Source organism: Sinohyriopsis cumingii, chromosome 2 (genome assembly GCF_028554795.1).
Source record: "Sinohyriopsis cumingii isolate HCF-2022 chromosome 2, ASM2855479v2, whole genome shotgun sequence".
Taxonomy (NCBI): Eukaryota; Metazoa; Mollusca; class Bivalvia; order Unionida; family Unionidae; genus Sinohyriopsis; species Sinohyriopsis cumingii.
In genome coordinates, this window is record NC_142962.1 from 155,101,209 (window position 1) to 155,120,414 (window position 19,206).

Sequence of the window (19,206 nt, forward strand, 5' to 3'; positions counted from 1 at the left end):
TATGTTTTTGGTATGCGTCGAACCCGCGACCTCCTGCATCCCGAGCGGACACTCTAACCACTTAGGTCATCGTGGCGATCAAGATACATGTATCTTTTTTCAATCATAACACTAAAATAAATATGAAACAGAATACTATCCGATATAACTTAAGCAAAACTATGTCATCGAGAAAATTCCATTTGTACAAACAATTCGATAGCAAATCTGTTTCATCTCAATTATACTTCTTTGTATTCAATGTTGTTTGCCACCTTCGGACAATAATTGCTGATCTTATGTGCTAAATATTTATATTAAAAAAAAACATCACTCACAGATTTTCAGTGCAGATTTTGTCATTAATTTACATCCTAAAAATAATGTATCGCCCTGTCTCACACTTACAGTATCTCCCGATCGATCGATCGATCGAACAACAAACAAATCTACATAAGACCGAGAAACACAAAGGCTTTGTCAGAGACGAAGGTTTTGCGCCAATCAAAGAAGGGGTTTATTGAAACGAAATACGTGAATGGTGAGTAGCGAAAATGTACTTTAGAATGTAAGGGAAATGTACGGACTGAAATGAAAAGAAAGAACAATTCGCAGAGCAGAAGTATGGGTTCTTACCCAGATCATTCGTGGATATAGTTTTATTTTATTCAACCACGTGTGTTTCAAAACACATATTGCATCAATGTACACTCTACAAGAAACGAAAAGAAAGAAGCAATTAAACTAAACTGAACTTTAATTTCGCAACTGTTACAGTCATGCATAACAGATGGGAACCGTTGTAGATGCAATGATGAAAAAATGATTTTATTCCAAAGGTCTTTGGTATGTAAGGCGTTTGACATCCTGCACAGTTTTGTTGACCCAGTCAGAATGCATGATTACGTGATAATTAAGACTGGTACGGGAACCCAGCGTCCTCCATTGTCTTCTTGACCCATTCTGAGTATTTGGTAACGTCCTCAAATACGCCAGGCTCATCGTGAAGCTTGCAATCACCACCAGAGGAAGCTATGCCTAAGGAAAGGAATTAGAAATAATGTGGAATAGAAGTTTATAAAATTAGGACACGTCTAAGTGTTTATATATTTTACGAAGAAGTGTAATCGTTGGTGCTACAACACTTCCAACACTAGTTTTGTCTTTGTACATAATCATTAGGCAAATATGTTTAGCCGAGATGGCAGATATGATAAACAAATTATTGCAAGTCGTTGGAGGGATAATCCATATATTTTAGTCATAGCTTGAGCTAATACCATCAATATTTCAACATTTGTTCCCATACTGAACATTTCAAATCTACTGTATGATACAGATCTACCGTATGAACAATGCAACCTTACTTCATCGTGTAATAAATAATACAAGTATATATAACCAAGTTAAGTGAATGAAGACGACTGGATGGCGACAACACATTACTTTCAACCATCACGATATTGGAACTCAGACTGAGAATCACAATTATCCACACTCAGAAATTATATTTTGGAGCAAATTTCACGACAGTAAATACATTATTTAGAACTAATCAGCTTTTACAAGTTTTAACAGATATATATATATATATATCTGTGTGTGTGTGTGTGTGTGTGTGTGTGTGTGCGTGCGCGTGTGTGTGTGTGTGTACTTCTAGGGGCCTAAACTATGTAACAAGATAAAGTAAAACATTAAAATCATTAAATTTTACAAAATAATAACGTATTTCCCTAAAATACAAAATCAAAGTGAATACATTAAAATTAAGTTACAGTGTATGAATTCCTAGAATATTATCATACATGTGTTATCAGTTTCACACTAATCGAGTAACTATCAAAAAAATTCCGAATGAGCGTTATAATCTGTTTGTTTGCTAACGTGCAGGCGCCACTGAAGAATGGCAGTTATAAATCCAAACGTTTTAACTTTAAGGTAAATTGCATGAAAGTAGAATTTTAAAAATGTTCTTGAGTGTTTGCTTTAGAATAAATGTTTTTTCTCTCTGCTAATCCAAGGAACAAATTATAAATAAATCACGATTACCTCTCTATCTCATAAACTGACTATAACCTGAAGAACCCTAACGTGGTCCTTTAGTTCTCTTATATAGTCTCTATTTGCGCACCAAATCAGCTTAACTTGAATCACAAAAAAAAATTCTCGAACATTTAAATCAATATTTTGTGAAATAAGTTTAACAATCATAGAATAACCACTTCTAATATTTGAGCAAACCAACAACTGAGACCTGCATGATATATCTACTGAAGAAACACACCTCCAGGATCACGTGTTATTTAGCTAACCTCCATTTAAGCTAATGTATGGCGTAATTTAACCGAAAATGTTGTTAACATTACCTTGGCCATCGGCGTTGATTCATGTAGGAATTTCACAACGTACCGTACATGTACGTTTACTATAATACAAACCAGCCACTGGATTCAAAGAATTAAAATATAAATGTATTAAACCCAAACTTAGGTATACTTTAGATATCCATAACAGTATATATACCATGTTTTACTGGCTACATTATTTGTATGCATTCATATCTTGGATAACAATTTAGAGATGAATATATTCAAGAAATTTATTCATAAATGCATCCGTCTACCATCGTATGACAAGTGCCCGTTGGTAAACGTCAGTTTTCATATACCGCCAATCAATTCAAGTTAAGGATAATGCCTTTAAGAACCGTCACGTATCTGACTCAGCATACGATTGTCCGATGAAGTGTACAATTAGAACATAAAGAGAAGAAAACCTGTACTCAGTAATCCCGTGTGGTATTCGTGGTAATACTGGCAGCGGGTTCGATACCCGCCTGGACCAGCTTGTGAAAGACGTTTATCTAACATTTCAAGTGCCGATAAAAAAAAAACATTCAAACTGTAATATCTGCTACAACAGCGTCAGCGTTCAGTTACAACATTGGTGGATATATGTTACATCAGTGTCTGTATTTATTTCCAGCATTGAGGAATATCTGCGACACCAAAAGTTGTATTCAATTACATCACTGTTGGATATGTTTCAATTTTCAACTTTCACTTTGACTGTCCCGGAAACTCAAATGCATCAAAACTTTTAGATTCCATTAATGTTTTCAACCTCAAACAGTCAGTTAACCAACCCACACATAAACATGGTCACATTTTAGACTGGATTCTTCATAGACCTGATGATAACATTATACAGTTCTCGGTGGTATCCCATGACCTTGCATCAGATCACCTCTGCATTATATGCCATCTTGACGTATCAGTCCCTAACCCTCCACCATTATCTGCTACTAAGAGAAACCTCCGTATGATACATAGAACCAAACTAATGCACGACATTCAAAATAACCTAACAACTTGCTTACCTCCTACCGCAGAACAACTCGATAACTGTCTGCGTTCACTGCTTGACAAACATGCCCCAGCTACCAAGTGCAGAGTATCAATTCAAAAGTGTTCTCCATGGTATAGCAGTGTTAGGGAAAAGCTTCGCACTGCTAAAAGAAACCGCCGTAAAGCTGAGAGGCTCTGGCTTTCCACCAGACTCACTATTCATAAGCAAATCTATGAAGCCGCTAAGAAGAATGTCACAAATATAGTCCATGCAGCGAAATCAGCCCACTACACTACTAAGATCATGGAAAGTTGCAGCTGCAAAGAGTTCTTCGAGATTACTAACAAGCTAATGTCAAGGAACAAATCAACACCACTTCCAACTACCTTCTCTCCAGTCGACCTTCCGGACATGTTTGCAAATTTCTTCCGTGATAAAGTACAAACCATCAGAGATAAGCTTGACACCACAATTTCAATTGACACGTCGTCACCATACAGATGGGATGCAGAATTTGAGCGGCAACCATTAACAGCATTTGAACCTGTCTCTATGGATTTCGTACGTACAATCCTGATGGAGAGTGCACAAAAGTCATGTGAACTTGATCCATTTCCAGCATCACTGCTGCTTGAGGCTTAAATCCAGTATTGCCTTCACTAACTGATGTTATTAATACCTCTCTCTCGTCCGGGGAATTCCCATCATTTTTCAAAACTGCCATTGTAAAGCCTCTGCTGAAGAAACCAACACTAGACCATAACGATTTAAAGAACTACCGCCCAGTTTCTAATCTCCCATTCATATCAAAAATCTTAGAAAAGGTTGTTCTATCCCAGCTTGTATCTCATCTAAATTCAAACAGTCTTTTTAGCAATGTACAATCGGCATATCGCCCTTGCCACAATACTGAAACTACTCTTCTAAAAGTAGTTAATGACATTCTCTCTGCGTTGGATAGCGGAAAGATTACAGTCCTCACCCTCCTTGATTTGTCTGCAGCATTTGACACAATAGACCATGATATATTACTTCACCGTCTCCAGCATGTATTTGGCAGTCATGATACAGCCTTACTGTGGTTCAAGTTCTACTTGGTCAAAAGGACACAAACTTTATCTGCAAATGGAATACACTCCAGCCCAGTTGATCTATGTTGTGGTGTTCCATAGGGGTCTGTTCTTGGACCTGTTCTCTTCATTCTGTACACTCATTCGCTCTCAAGTGTCGTAGATCATCATCCATTGCCTCACCAATTGTACGCTGATGACACCCAAATATACAAATCTAGCCACCCAACTGAAGTTGATGCTACCATCCAAGGTGTAGAGAGGTGCATTACTGATGTGCAATCATGGCTGACATGTAACAAGCTGCAGATGAATGATGATAAAACTGAGGCCATTCTGATCACAACATAAAGACTTTCTCATTCATATCCTTTACCTCAAACAATAAATATCAGCAACACCAACATTAAATTCACACAATCAGTACGAAACCTAGTTGTTACTCTGGACAGTACTCTCACCATGCACCAACATGTCATGAACATGTATATGCAAGGCTGCATATCTTGAGCTGAGACGCATCAGCTCAGTTCGCAAATATCTTTCAGTTGATGCCACTAAAACACTTGTGTGTTCATTAGTACTTTCAAGACTGGACTATTGTAACTCAGTTCTGTCTAGCACATCTCAACATCTACTCCAGAAACTTCAAAAAGTTCAAAACACAGCTGCTCGGATCATACTTAGAGTACCACGATCAGAGCACACCTCCCCGCTGCTCCGTACCCTAGACTGGATATCCATTCGATCCAGAATCAAACACAAAATTTGTTCTCTGTGCTACGCTTCACTGTCGGACTGTAGTCCAACATACCTATCCGATCTTACCCATGTGTATGCACCAGCAAGATACTTAAGCTCCTCTTCTGACAATCGTATACTCATTATTCCCACTATGAAAACAAAGTCATATGGACAGCGTTCTTTTGGATACCTGGGCCAGCAACGTGGAATGAATTGCCCACTGAACTTAGACACAAAGACACAGTGATCACATTCAAGAAGGCTCTCAAAACTCACTTATTTCGACTGCAAGAACAAACTTAAAGACCTAATAATGTTTCCTACCTGAAATATTCTCAGCATGTTTTTTATTTTTTAATGTTGTTCTAATTTCATGGTGTTTGTTTTTGTAATAATATTATTATATGTTTTCTTTATCTTATAGGTATTGTCTAATGTTGTAAAGCGCTTAGAACTTCTAAAGATTTGGCGCTATACAAAGTCCTTATTATTATTATTATATGTAGTACGTGCCTAAAGTGTGTACTATTATATGAAATTATGTCTCGACTGCCTAAGCAGAATTATGATGTCGTTCATTAACCAGGCTTCGCGTTTCGAGGAACCTTCCTTTATTTTGAAATCAAGGTGACAGCGGAACGCTATGTCTTGCCCTTCAAAGGCATTATGAGGAGGTGCCTTTCTGTTTGCGAAGGCCAGAGAGGAAAACATAGCACATTCGGAAATTTAGAAATACAGTTAAATTATACCATGATGATATTTTAATACAGCACGAGACTTTCATATACTTCCTCTTGTATAGCAATACATGTGCATCATGTTCAAAGACGATCTGTTATGTTCTATTACAATTACAACAACTCTTTTAAATACTAGGATTCTACAGAATGTTATGCCTCGTCTGCTCCATTATGATCAACTCCACATATCACTATTGCAAGAAAAGTGGGTCAATGTACTCAACTTTTTGTTTGTGATGAGAGGTATCTCTCGAGATAAAATCACCCACCGAGTATCATGACTAGACCCAACAGTGGCAGAGAAAATCAGTTAAATACAAATGTAATCAGTGGATCGTCAAAACTAGGTCACTGTGACTCATTTGGCTTGTAGTGCAGCATCACTCCCCACGATAAAACTCCCATAAAGGTGAACGCCTGATCTAAATGCAAAAGGTTAAAGCTGACGCCCGCGCAGTATGTAATGACAAAGCCTGTCTTCGGAGTGCTACCTATGTCTCTGTTACATGTCGTATGCAGTTGAAAACTTGCTTAATATGTCCTGCTCTCTATTTAGTGTCTCTATTATGTAATGTAAAATATTTACACCACTTACCCTGAATGTACCACAGACCACTCTGGTCCTTGCATAGCAGCGGACTGCCAATATCATCCTGAAATAAGACGAAAAGCAATGACAATCACGGTGGTGGATATTTAGAGCACGACAAGACAATCCAACTTACTGAATATTGACATTGCTACTGTTAAACATATTTAGGTCTACAAGATGTCTGTGGCGCAAAAGAACATCAATTACAATGGTTCGAATTTTACAAAACCTTTTGTATGCTAATACGAACACCCATCATCGCGGGTTTTTTTTAAATTTGAGATGCTTTTTTCATATCTTAAGATGGAAAGAATAATTGCAATTCAAAAATATGAATTGGTATTGAAAGGAAACCCCGAACATACTGCTACAATTAATATATTATTACGACTATATGGTCTTAACCTAAGTAACATAAAAGAGCAAACCCCAACTAGATTTTGCAAAATTAAACAAATAATAATTTTCCTCGAATACAATGTGAAAATTTAAAAAGAGCTCTCAGTGATGTAATTAAATTCCAAATAGTCTTAAAACTTATATCCCAAGTCCAAATGTATAGAATATTCAGAAGTAATTCGAGCGAAGTCCTGAATTAATTGCAGTATTGAAAAGGTTGATGAGCCAGTAATATCGAATGTGTTTGTGTGCCAACATTCTTGATGTATGACAATGACTTAATCCAAAATATCATTGAATGAACTGACAATAATCCCAAAATAGTGGTCAATATGTACTTTGTAATTCCAATGAATAATGTCAATAAAAAAATTAAATCCTCTCAACAGAACACAACTCAATTCATTCCACTAAAACTGGTTCTAAGATACAGAATGAGTAATTCTGTTTACTTTTTTCCTTATAGAAAAAACTAAGTCACAAAAATACAGCCAGAATGAGGATCATTTTCTCATCACATTCATAAACAAAACCCATTCTAAAAATTTTCAAGGTCAAAAGGCCACATTAGCATGTTTACCTCCAAGAAATAATGATCGTAATATATAATCTAAAATCATAGACAAAAATTAGTTATGTAATTTGTTTTTTATAAGAAAGGACATTAGTCATGTAGGACCAAGCTACTACCCCAATTATGGACAACGGTAAATCGCACAATATAAATTAAATATGCATAACAGAAAATTATCGACAAAAGCCAAAACACAATACAAATTAAATACACACACCAATATACAATATATTGTACAGCAGGATCTTTGCCGGAAAGGTAAGCGGAATGCACAAAGGTAATGACCAATCAGCTGATATTCTATATGATTTGTGTTTTGAGTTTTGAAAAATATCACATACGATTAGACTCATTAGATATATCGTTTGCTAATAGAAACTGTATTGCAGAAAACTAATAAGCTAAGAAACAAACAAAATTGTCAGGAGCACTTAAATCAGTAGAACAATTTCAAATGAGTAACTTTAGAAATTATACCCTGCTATAGCACCGTGTTTCTCGATATTTAGATACATACATACATACATACATACATACATACATACATAGTTAGATAGATAGATAGACAGACAGACAGATAGACAGATAGATAGATAGATAGATAGATAGATAGATAGATTTTTTAATTCTTATTTTCTAAACTCACATGCAAGTCAAGGGAAAGCGTCAAAGATAAGAAAATCATTTCACGTGACCTATATACATTAGTTTACAATAATAATAATAATAATAATAATAATAATACATTTAATCACGAAATCTGACAATGTAACCTAACACATACAGAGGAGCACACATTTACATATACCAGTTCATTATAATTGGCGTGTTGGTGTGCGAGGAGTCGGTGGTGGCTATCGATGCAGTATAAAACGTGGGATTTGATAGCAAATGTAGTTGTTCTAGTTAATTTAGTGCTGGAATCATTGCCGTTTTTAAAGACGCTAAGTTCCATTCGCAATTTTCTTCAGGTTGATGCCACTAAAATACTTGTGTGTTCCTTAGCACTTTCAAGACTGGACAATTGTAATTCACTTCTATCTGGCTAGAGTCAGTTTCTACTACAAAAACTTCAAAGAGATCAAAACACGACTGCTAGGATCGTCCTTAGAGTTTGAAGAACAGAGCACACTTTTCCCCTGCTCTGTAACCTTTACTGGCTACCCGTTCTATCCAGAATCAAACACAAGATGTGTTCACTGCTGCATTTCGTTGACTTGGTCCAGTCCAGTATACCTATCAGAGCTCGCCCACGTGTACACCCCATCTAGAAACTTATTCTCCTCTTCCCACACTCGCACTCTCATTGTTCCCACTGTTAAAGCGAAGACATACAAAAAACTCTGTTTTGCTTATCAAGGCCCAGCTACATGGAATGAATTTCCCATAGACCTTAGACACGAGGACACTGTCCTCATTCAAGAGTGCTCTTAAACTTCTCCTATTTAGACTAGAAGAACGGATTTACATACCCAGTAATGTTTATTTCCTAAATTATTGTCAGCATGTTTATATTTTTGTAATTTCATGGTGTATGTTTTTGTAATCTTGTTGTTGAATATTTTGTTTATGTTATTTAATATTGTAAAGCGTTTAGAGTTTCTCAAGATTATGTACTGTTCTGAGTTATTATTATTATTATTATTATTATTATTATTATTATTAGGTACTGTTCTAAATTATTATTATTATTATTATTATTATTATTATTATTATTATTATTATAGATTTATGCTATATTTTAGATTTCGATGCTTCAACGTTTTACCGTTTTTGGCAAAATCCCAAACAGTACTCACAGCACAGAAGTCTTTTGTTCCGTTTTCGTAGCCAGCACAGATTTCCGTAGCCGGCAGGAAATCTGGCCAATGGTGTAGACAGATGTCATCAGAGAGAATTGGGAGATCTACCTGGTTCAGGACCTCCTCATTGCCGCTAGCTGTCCAAATACAAGAATGTAAATATATGATTGTAACACACTATTCCTCACTTTATTTATATTCTTTTAAATTTAATCATTGTATTTTACAAACAATAAAAGGTATGGAAATATCTGCAACCAATATTGTGAATGAGATAGGCTCTCATTTCCATTGTGGAAACCATATATAATACTGCAACTGCAAAACTTTGCGAATCATGCCAACTGTCAGATGCCCACTTTTAAGACATAATATATTTCTCTTAACGATATTTCGTTGATGTTCTTAATGAATAAGAAATATGTCTTGTTTAAATATTTCACAAATAACCTTAATTATAAATCTATTTTTTCGGAAAGTATAATAAAACAATGATGTCGTCTTTTTTTAGTGAATCGCCTTCTTAACCTATTCACTCACTTTCTCTTAGAAATAAGTGTCTTGCGACAAACACATCCTTGAACATGTATAAAAATTCCATATACCTCTTTACAGTCTTCTTCATGGTATATTTATGCAAACAATGTGGACAGGATATAAAACATGCCGAAATGTATCACTGTCCACTGAGGTAAAACTGTGTTAATTTAGAAAACATCTCGCAGTTCCAAATGTCCTTAATGCTAGGAAATAATAGGACACACACAATTACATATAGCTTCCTAACTTAAGTGAGATTACAATTAACTGTACTTGAATTGACTACCTCTGCAAAGGAACTTCTAAATGAAGAACAATCTCCGTTCGCTACATATACAAATAGGTCCACTAAAATGTTCTCCAGTCAACATTATTCTTGATGAATGAGTAAATAGCCGTGAACAGTCCTATTGTGCAGCCTATACTGTTGGTAGAAGTTAATTATTTGTCCTGAGTTATTTCGCGGAATATGCAAAGGAAGCAACCAGTTAATGAGATGATCATTCCAATATATTGGGATAAGCTGATATTAGGAAACCGGAATTGGTCCTGAATAGTGTAAACAATAATGTAGTACGCATTATTATTGCCTATCTTGATGATTAAACTAGACGAATGACGCCTACATAGATAATACATTTTCAATTTACTAAGGTCATTCTAATTGATCCTAAAATTTTATTGTAATAATCTGAGTTCGAATACATTAAAATAATATCTACCCTTATCCAAGCCATCCTAATTATCTATCTAAAAGTTCGTTTCTGGGATATTCCATCTCTTGAAAAGGCGTTCTACAATGATAGCAATATTCTGGAAATAATAGCTGACCCTGGAAATCGAAAAATCTCCATTATGTGTTATTTTTTAAATTGGTGTATGCACATTCGGTAGGCAGTCGTATAACCCACTTTACTTACCAAATCAGGCATATGTGTCAATGTATTCTCCAGCATCACCTGTATGAAATTAAAAGGATGGCATTATTTGTACATTGATAGAATAAAGGGTCGTGCAATATAGAATAACATTATGTCGCTTTGAAAAATTTTACCGGCAGTTGATCCCCAGCCTGGGAGGTAGCATGTCTGGCCTACTGTATATTGATGAGTCGAATCTGGAAGACAGGCGCCACTAACGTGTACATTGAACTGCATTCTTTCCCTCGTAATGATCAGTGCAATATCGTTCTCCAGGCTAGTATAGTTGTATCCAGGATGAAGAATAACACGTGCTATATGGTAGTATTTCTCATTGGGGTCCTTAGTGTGAATGTTGTGTTCCCCAGCATACACTCTCCAGTGCGTTATGTCTACGTCAAATATACTATAACCTGGTCTGAAAGAAAATACTCCACATATATGTATTGATTGCAATAAAAGCTGAGATGATGTTGTTCATATATAGAAATAGAATATTGAAGACAACCACGACAATCCAGTCTAAGTTATGCTCCTATTCCCCTTATCTAGTCGCCCATAAAGAAGATGTATCCCATTGAAGATGTTAAATAAAAATCCCAGAAGTAACCAAAAGCACCATCAACGTAGCAAATTTCTGCATGTTCCACATCTTAAACTACTCCGTTAATGGATATTCCCCACGCCTACCGATCAATCATACACATCACCCTCCATATCTCAAGAAAAAGAGCAGTGTGAAACGAAGCATTGCGACTGTCTAAAACACAAACCAGACTTAGTTGTTGTTATGCAATTTTTGTACCTCTAGGTACATGATTTTATCTCATTATTATTCACGGTTGGAAATTGTACAGAATCATTAGTTAAATTTTGTCTACCTGACCCGAGTATATTCAGAGTATAGTATTACATAGGATATATTAATAGATGCTTACATATGTGTTAACAATTATTAATACTAATCTTAATAGTACGACTTAATGGAGCCTATGACTTAACTTCTCGTTGATTGATGGTGTTTCAACGTTTCTAGAATAATTATGGAATTCCAATTGGTTGGGCTAGGTCACATAAATAGGCCAGTTCCACGCAAAATAAGTAATAAGTCCGTCACGTCGGATCTTTTGCTAAGTATTGTCGCAACAGACGGTGTATATAAAGGAAGATTCTGAGCAATCACTTTCATTCCGATTTTGAAGTCATCGTGATTTCTTATTTTCCTGTTTTAAGTCTGCAGATGTGATTTATCTTGTATTTAGATATTATTCCAGAGGAAATAAACTTGTTTGGACTGTTCAGTAGAAATGGCAAGTGCTCATTACTTGGTCTATACTATTATATTGGAACTGTTGTGAATTATTCGAACGAGTTCAGGACGACAACATCTTGACAGCGTCACGATTCTTGGCGTACCATCACATTTCCAGTTTTGAAATTTATACAGAACCTTTTATTCATTTAGGACAGTCATAAAATTGTATCATGATTATTCTGGATTTACATCGTAATACTGTAATTTCCTCTTATATTTTCTTTATGACTTTGATAATTAAATTCTTTGTTAAGTTTTAAGAAAACTTGTCGGTTTTGCTTATTTCCGTTACTTAGTTTGTGACTATATTATCGTAACACTAAAGCTGTTGATTTTCAAGTCTCTGTAGTGTAAAAAGTGTATGAGGAACGTCACTACATAGTTCGCGCAATAACACATGCACAGACGGACAAGTAGAATCACGTGGTTTCCATGGTTATCGTAGAATGCCGAGGGCATGTCTAAAACAACAGTCAGATATGAAGATTATTGTCCTCAACCTATCAATATGAAGATCAAATTCCATATTATAGCAAAAGTGACACGGGTCACGAAAGCCCATTTACTGGCATACACAATTAATTTTAGTTTTAAAATGTAATCGTAATAGGGTTCTAACATAGTTTATTCAATTGTGAGTAATGAGTTATCTGCACAATAATTGTTTTAACAAAATTTCTAGTCGAAAATTATCGATCGCTATGGACTTTTATAATGGCAGTTCGGCATCAGACGAGGTCAAGAAAGCTGATGTTGGACTGCACTATTGCTAGTGCGGAGGGAATCAAAGTTATGGCGCGTGAAAAAGAGTTCCCGCGCACTTTCATTTATTTCCTTTATGGATTTTCAACTATAATGGGATAGATGAGTAACATACAATTTTCTTGTAAATACGTTTGATTTTTGACTTGAACATATGACATTTCTTCAAAATTATAATATAGCATGTTGCAACATTTAATTTAAATAAGTCTAACTTCACAGCCACTTACTGTGTTTTAAGTGTATGAAGGAAGATATTTATATGGGAAATATAGATATTATGTATGAATTGAAATATAAGACGTAACATACCATACATAAATATATACGAAGTTATTTAATTACCTCCAATTTATAAAGTTTTGTTTATGAATGACGACATTGTAGCGCCTCTGAATATATTTGCAGCACTTCTTCCCAACAGCAGGCGCGTTCCATGTTACATTATAGCGCGACAGAAACTGGATGAAACAGGATCACCATGCTTAGTGATTACGTCTAAATATGTCTGTGTTCGTTATCATTTAATTTGCCATTAACCATTTCTCAAAGAATTTGTACAACAATCTTCCGTGAAATTTGGACGGACAAGGAGCGAAAAAAAGTAAATAAAGGCCATTTAAAGGTATGTGTAATCAGATTCTCCAAAATGACACCTATAGTTGCAAAAAGTGACTCAGAGCGAGTACGTTGCTTTTGTTATTTGTGCTATGTTTTACAACATATGCTTTCTCAGTGGCAGATAAATCGACGTCTCGACGGCTTTTTTCAAGCTGTTGATGACTATTTGCGAATATCAACGTCTAGACAAGGACATTGATTGTCGCAAACAAAAAATATTATTGTACAGCAAACGGATCACACCACTACTTTCTATAAGGGTCCATGGATAGTTCCTTGCAGATACGTATAATTTTTGGGATAGCTAACGACTCACGGTGTCCCTCTTCCCATTCCAATATGGACTTGTTTGGTATGTTTACTTGCATTATAACACCTGTGTGGAGCAAGAGTAATCTGTTTCCGCAGCTTACGCAGCTACTCTTTGATATGCATATCAAAGATATTTCGGGCACACTTTGAAACACTGAACCACCTTTCTTCCCAGCCTGGAATGAGGTCAAACTATTTTGATCGGCTGATAGGTACAATAATCTCTTCTTTGATTTTTTTAAAAAAGAACTTTGTTGTGTTGATTGTACTTAACATAACATAGATATGTAGTTTACCCATTTAAAGACCGTTTATCATTGTTTCCTTCTTTCTTTGTTCTACTTTTTAATCTGTGTATATTTTCCTATCATTAAAACATGTAGAAGTCAAGAATATCTTTGACTTTTATGTTTAATATTTGTTTTATGGATGTAAATTGTTTTAACCCTGACGATAAGTTGATGTTTTTTTTTTTTAGTTCGAAACGTTATAAAACTGTTTTGTATTTGCACCGTGATCTGTCGTAATATAATGCAGCGTCTGCTCTTACCTGGCCTGGCTTGATCTGGTCAGGCCTTGTCATGCTTACTTTGTTCTGCTTCAGATAGTTTGCACTAAACCAATTAGTGATCGTTTTCTAAATCGTCCACGATTCCGCAAAGTTGTTTACAAAGATCCTGCCGAGCAGTTTCATCGCGTTTTTCTTTGCAACTTTAGAAATCTCAAAATAACGGAGTCGAGTTCCTGTATTTGAAAATGTGGTTGATCTGCCTGTGATTATTTTGCTGTCTTAACGTTATTTCGATTTTATTCAAAGATAGGTAGGTTGCACTGGATGGACCCACAATAATGTGGCTGACGGAGGACGTGCCTAATTGTCCAACTAATTTTTAATTTGTCTATGATATACTGCCAAGCTTTTAGTATAGTTATGACGAGTCAGATTGAATGTTGATGTTTTTTTAAACATAATTTTTAAAACGTTTAAACATGGCTGACTTGCTCTCTTAATGGCTTTTTCACACATTTCCGAAACTGAACAAAATGCAACATAAAATGTACGTAAGGGAATGAACTTTATTATTAGATTCGATGTTTAATAATGATAAAGTATAACTAGTGTACAAAAGATTATGAAATGAAGGCTACATTCAACCCATAGCAACGAGTTTACTTAGGAAAGTTGTATTGTATGTTTGTCTTGTATACTTTCGATTTTCTCCCCAAGATAATAATGTCCTAGTGGAGGACGCTGAAAGAGTATGACTGAAGTAGAACATACTTAAATACTGCCAATGGAATGAGCGAGAAAGGATTGAAGATTTACTCGATATAATTTAACATGAACTATAATGACTTAACCGCAACCAAAAGTGAACGTAAAATAATGAAAATGAATCGAAAGGGCATTAAGGAAAGAAAATAGAATCAAAGTGTAACCTAGCAGTACTCTGACAGTACTTATTGTATTTTTGAGGTATTGGGGAATTATCAAAAATGTGTTAAGCTATTAAGGTAACATACTCGATTATCAGGTATTGCGAATTATCAAAACAGTTAATATATTAACGTAATGTACTCGATTATCAGGTATTGTGAATTATTAAAACTGTGAACTATTAAAGGAGTGTACTCAGTTATCAGGTATTGGGAAATATCAACATTTTGAACTATTAACGTAATGTATTCGATTATCAGGTATTGGTAATTATCAAAATTGTGCAATCTATTAGGTTATGTGTTCGAATATCAGGTATTGGGAATTATAACAACTGTGAAACTATTCGGGAATTGTACTCGATTATCCGGTTTTGGGAATTATGACAACTGTGAAACTATTCGGGAATTGTACTAGATTATCAGGTAAACTGTGGAAATTATTAAGGAATTGTACTCAATTATCCGATATCGGGAATTATGAAAACTGTGAAAACTATTAAGGAATTGTACTCGATTATCCGATATCTGGAATTATGAAAACTATTATGGAATTGTACTCGATAATCAGGTATTCGGAATTATGAAAACTGTGAAAACTATTAAGGAACTGTACCCGATAATCAGGTATTGGGAGCTATCAAAACTGTGTATGATATTAAGATAACTTACTTGACCACGGGGTATTAGAAATATAAAACTCGGAGTACACTGTCATAACAAAGAAATCAAGAGACGTGGCTTTACGCGCTTGAATTTTCGCTTTTTGTGCTGTGTTCGTTGACGATTTGTAATGTCTGTGACCCTGTTATAGGGATAAATAGTTTTTCGAGCAGTATTATAAAACACACATGTTCTCTTAATTGTTATTTTTGCAAAAACGCCAAATGTACATTTATTCTAATTTGGCAAAGGAGAACTTAGTCCTTTATCTCAAAGTAAAATGAATTACCGCTCGAAAGAAAAACTAACAGTTAAACGTGTAAGATTTCTAAATACAATTAAACAAATGACTAAATAATACAACCATGTTAGTCAATGATAAATATTGGTTTATTTTCAATAATTTATTCGATAAAATGTAGGTATTGAGCATGATGATGGACTTAGTCCCGTTCGCTTACTGGAAACGTTTAAAATATTATTTATTACCCTTTGGATGTATTGATTATTGCACGCCGGATTGAATATTTAGTTGATTTCTGAAAGGGTTATCATCATCAATGATACTACACAAACATAACTAAGTTACTTGTTATACTAACAAATTAACCTCGCAAACGTCGTGCAGCCTATTAATTTAACTCGAGAACTCGAGAAAACTGTAGTTAGTACAAACCACAGCTGTATTTATTTACCCTTCAAAGTGTTGAGCTGATGTCACCAGTACGTGTTCATTCAAGATTGTGGCACTCCCGGCAATGAAGCCTAAATCATCAACCACCAAAACCTGTGTGTGTGTGTATATATATATATATATATATATATATATATATATATATATATATATATATATATATATATATATATATATATATATATATAAGAAAATGATGTATTTGGAAGTTAACCAACAATTATTAATAATACAACTCACCGCATTTCATGCATTTAGTTTACCATCAGTTTACTTGATCATAATATAAGTAACCTCTTGTATAATTTAAAACATTTAAGACCAGTTTATAGCATTCGCTTTTCAATGTTGTAAGATGAATTTAAAATCCGACATTGGTATAAATGTGTGTAAAAATGTAACAGATTTCATGTGTTGGCACTACAACTTTGATGTATCCAGCACCAAGATTAATAGACATGGCGATTGTTTTTATTTTGTTTTCTTCTGATCCAAAGAAGATTTCCGTTTTAGCTTTATTGAGAGATATAGAAATAAATTTGAAAATAATCTCACAAACACTGCATGATTTGCATATATAATAAGTTTTAAATAGTAAGTAAATGTGGGGAAAAAAATAGTTCTACTCAGCTACTGCGGTGTTTGGAAACCTTGAGTAACAAATGACACGAGCACAATTCGTTATCCTGAAAGGGATTTCATTACATATAGGGGCGGAAGTTCTGTTAATTTAATTTTCTATACCAAAATCAATGTTAAGCATACATATGATTTCAAATCAATACGCAGTGTCCATTATCATTCCAAAAGATTTATCATTCCATGCAAACACTGTCATCATATTGCCCGATCACTGTATGGCATACAATAGTCAAGGAGAAATGTATACTGCCTTTAAACAAAATCGATGTTATCAACCAGTCATAATTCGAAATGTATTATATCATGTACTAAGGTTAACGAGTACTAAAATTAGAACCACCACTTACGACATAAGGCCATGAATTAGGCACGCTCTCCACGCCCCCGACGATCCTCGTTGTTATTGGTTGAACAGATGGAGTGCCACATGGGATTGCTGATTTAATTTTGTATAAAAAAACATGTATCTATCTTTCATAAACCAAGTCATTCCATTAAAATGAACATTACGGATAATCTATATTTTCTTCAACGTTTATCATTCATTTGAAAACTTATTAAAGTTATCAAGTCATAATGATTTTTTAACAGCATATATGTTTCGAAACATAAGCCCGAGAGAGGGTGTTTTTGAGTTTGCTCATTTAAAACACAATGTTGTGCAACTCTAGAAAGGAACTAATGTGAGGCGACATATGATTGGATGTCTTTATCCAAACCTATGTGTGAAAGTACCTATAATCGTAAAGTTTGCGTTGTTTAATGAGAATTGGTACTTGTCTTGTGGCACGTAAAACATGAAACACCTTATCAACTTTCACAAATGGCAAAACGTCTGGTTTTATGAGAGAAACACATTTTAAAATCACTATTCCTGATTTTAAAAAAATAGACAGGTCTCATGCTGTTGTCTAAAACGTACAGAAAATGTTAGATAGAAAGATGAGGCCTTGTAAGGTCATGACTTACTTCCTTGTGTTCTAACCAAGGTCACAAGACCAAGTGAGACCAGGAGTGACAGCATATTTACTGAAAAGATATATATATATATATATATATATATATATATATATATATATATATATATATATATATATATATATATATATATATATATATATATATATATATATATATAAAGTGTCAAAATATCTGCAACAACAAAGATTTCCTTCAAGCGTAAGTATCTTGACTTAACACTATCAGGTAATTTAACTAGCTGGCGGTCTAATGCTATATCTATCTAGCTATCTGAACGTAAGTTATCATAGTTAGTATTCCAGAGGTTAATGTTTAACATCATGAAGAAAAACAATAAAAGTTACTTATATTGCAATTTTAACAATAGTGGTCTTCTCCTGTCTATGTCAGTTCAGGAGGAAACCAATACGATTATCTAAATTTAGAAAAAAATTAGCATTCATTGAACATAGTTTCCTAGATTTTCATTCTTTCATGGCCCATTCAATGAAATATAATCTGATAATCACGTCGTTCTCAAAATGATAAATCACTGCATGTTTTAAACATTTCTTCAAGCAAATGTTCACATTGCTGGATAGAAAGATAAAGACAAGTCAGTGATCGTAAAACCAAAACGTGACATTATATCGAACACGTGAATATTTTAATTTGCTTTCAAATCTCTTATCACTGATTGTTTTCCATATCTGCTTTTAGAAAATCATAATTCCAAAATAATGGATAAAGTAGACCTGACATACAGCAGAAATACAGTGGTAAACATGACTTGGCATCGTCAAGATTGACTAATGAGTTTAGAAGACGTATATAATTTTACTGAGATCTTACACAAATACTTCTCAGAAAGTAAAGATGTCGATCGTTCCATTACTTACCTTCTGCTAGTCTGTTACTGATATTTGAAGGGACTGTGGAAAAGACAAATTGAAGCTTTACTATATATTTCATATCAAAGAGGCCGTTTGGGTTTTTTCAAGACGTCACCAACAGCATGTACGGACCTGCGAGAATTCAATAAACCCCCAAGCGCATGAGTAAAAGCAGGATTGTGGAAGGTTCTACCCATCC

At 34.6% G+C, this 19,206-nt stretch overlaps 1 protein-coding gene across 1 annotated transcript; it reads right to left on the bottom strand.

The window, feature by feature from the left end:
- Nucleotides 1-718: 718 nt before the first annotated feature.
- LOC149806151 (chymotrypsinogen A-like) lies at nucleotides 719-19,111 on the bottom strand. Its single transcript, XM_089951052.1, has 8 exons — nucleotides 19,014-19,111; nucleotides 18,124-18,183; nucleotides 17,502-17,590; nucleotides 16,514-16,605; nucleotides 10,843-11,126; nucleotides 9,246-9,385; nucleotides 6,477-6,534; nucleotides 719-1,017 (listed from the first exon to the last, which is right to left on the bottom strand). Exons 1-8 carry the CDS (start codon nucleotides 19,084-19,086, stop codon nucleotides 893-895), a joined length of 921 nt encoding a protein of 306 aa, XP_089807178.1. The 5' UTR covers nucleotides 19,087-19,111; the 3' UTR covers nucleotides 719-892.
- Between the last annotated feature and the right edge of the window lie 95 nt (nucleotides 19,112-19,206).

Coding starts and splice junctions, on each gene's coding strand:
- LOC149806151 (XM_089951052.1), bottom strand. CDS start 19,086: ATGAAATATATAGTAAAGCTTCAATTTGTCTTTTCCACAGTCCCTTCA. Junction 9,386..10,842: donor AGGCTGGGGATCAACTGCCG/GTAAAATTTTTC, acceptor GTATTTGGACAG/CTAGCGGCAATGAGGAGGTC. Junction 1,018..6,476: donor TGGTCTGTGGTACATTCAGG/GTAAGTGGTGTA, acceptor TCCTTTCCTTAG/GCATAGCTTCCTCTGGTGGT.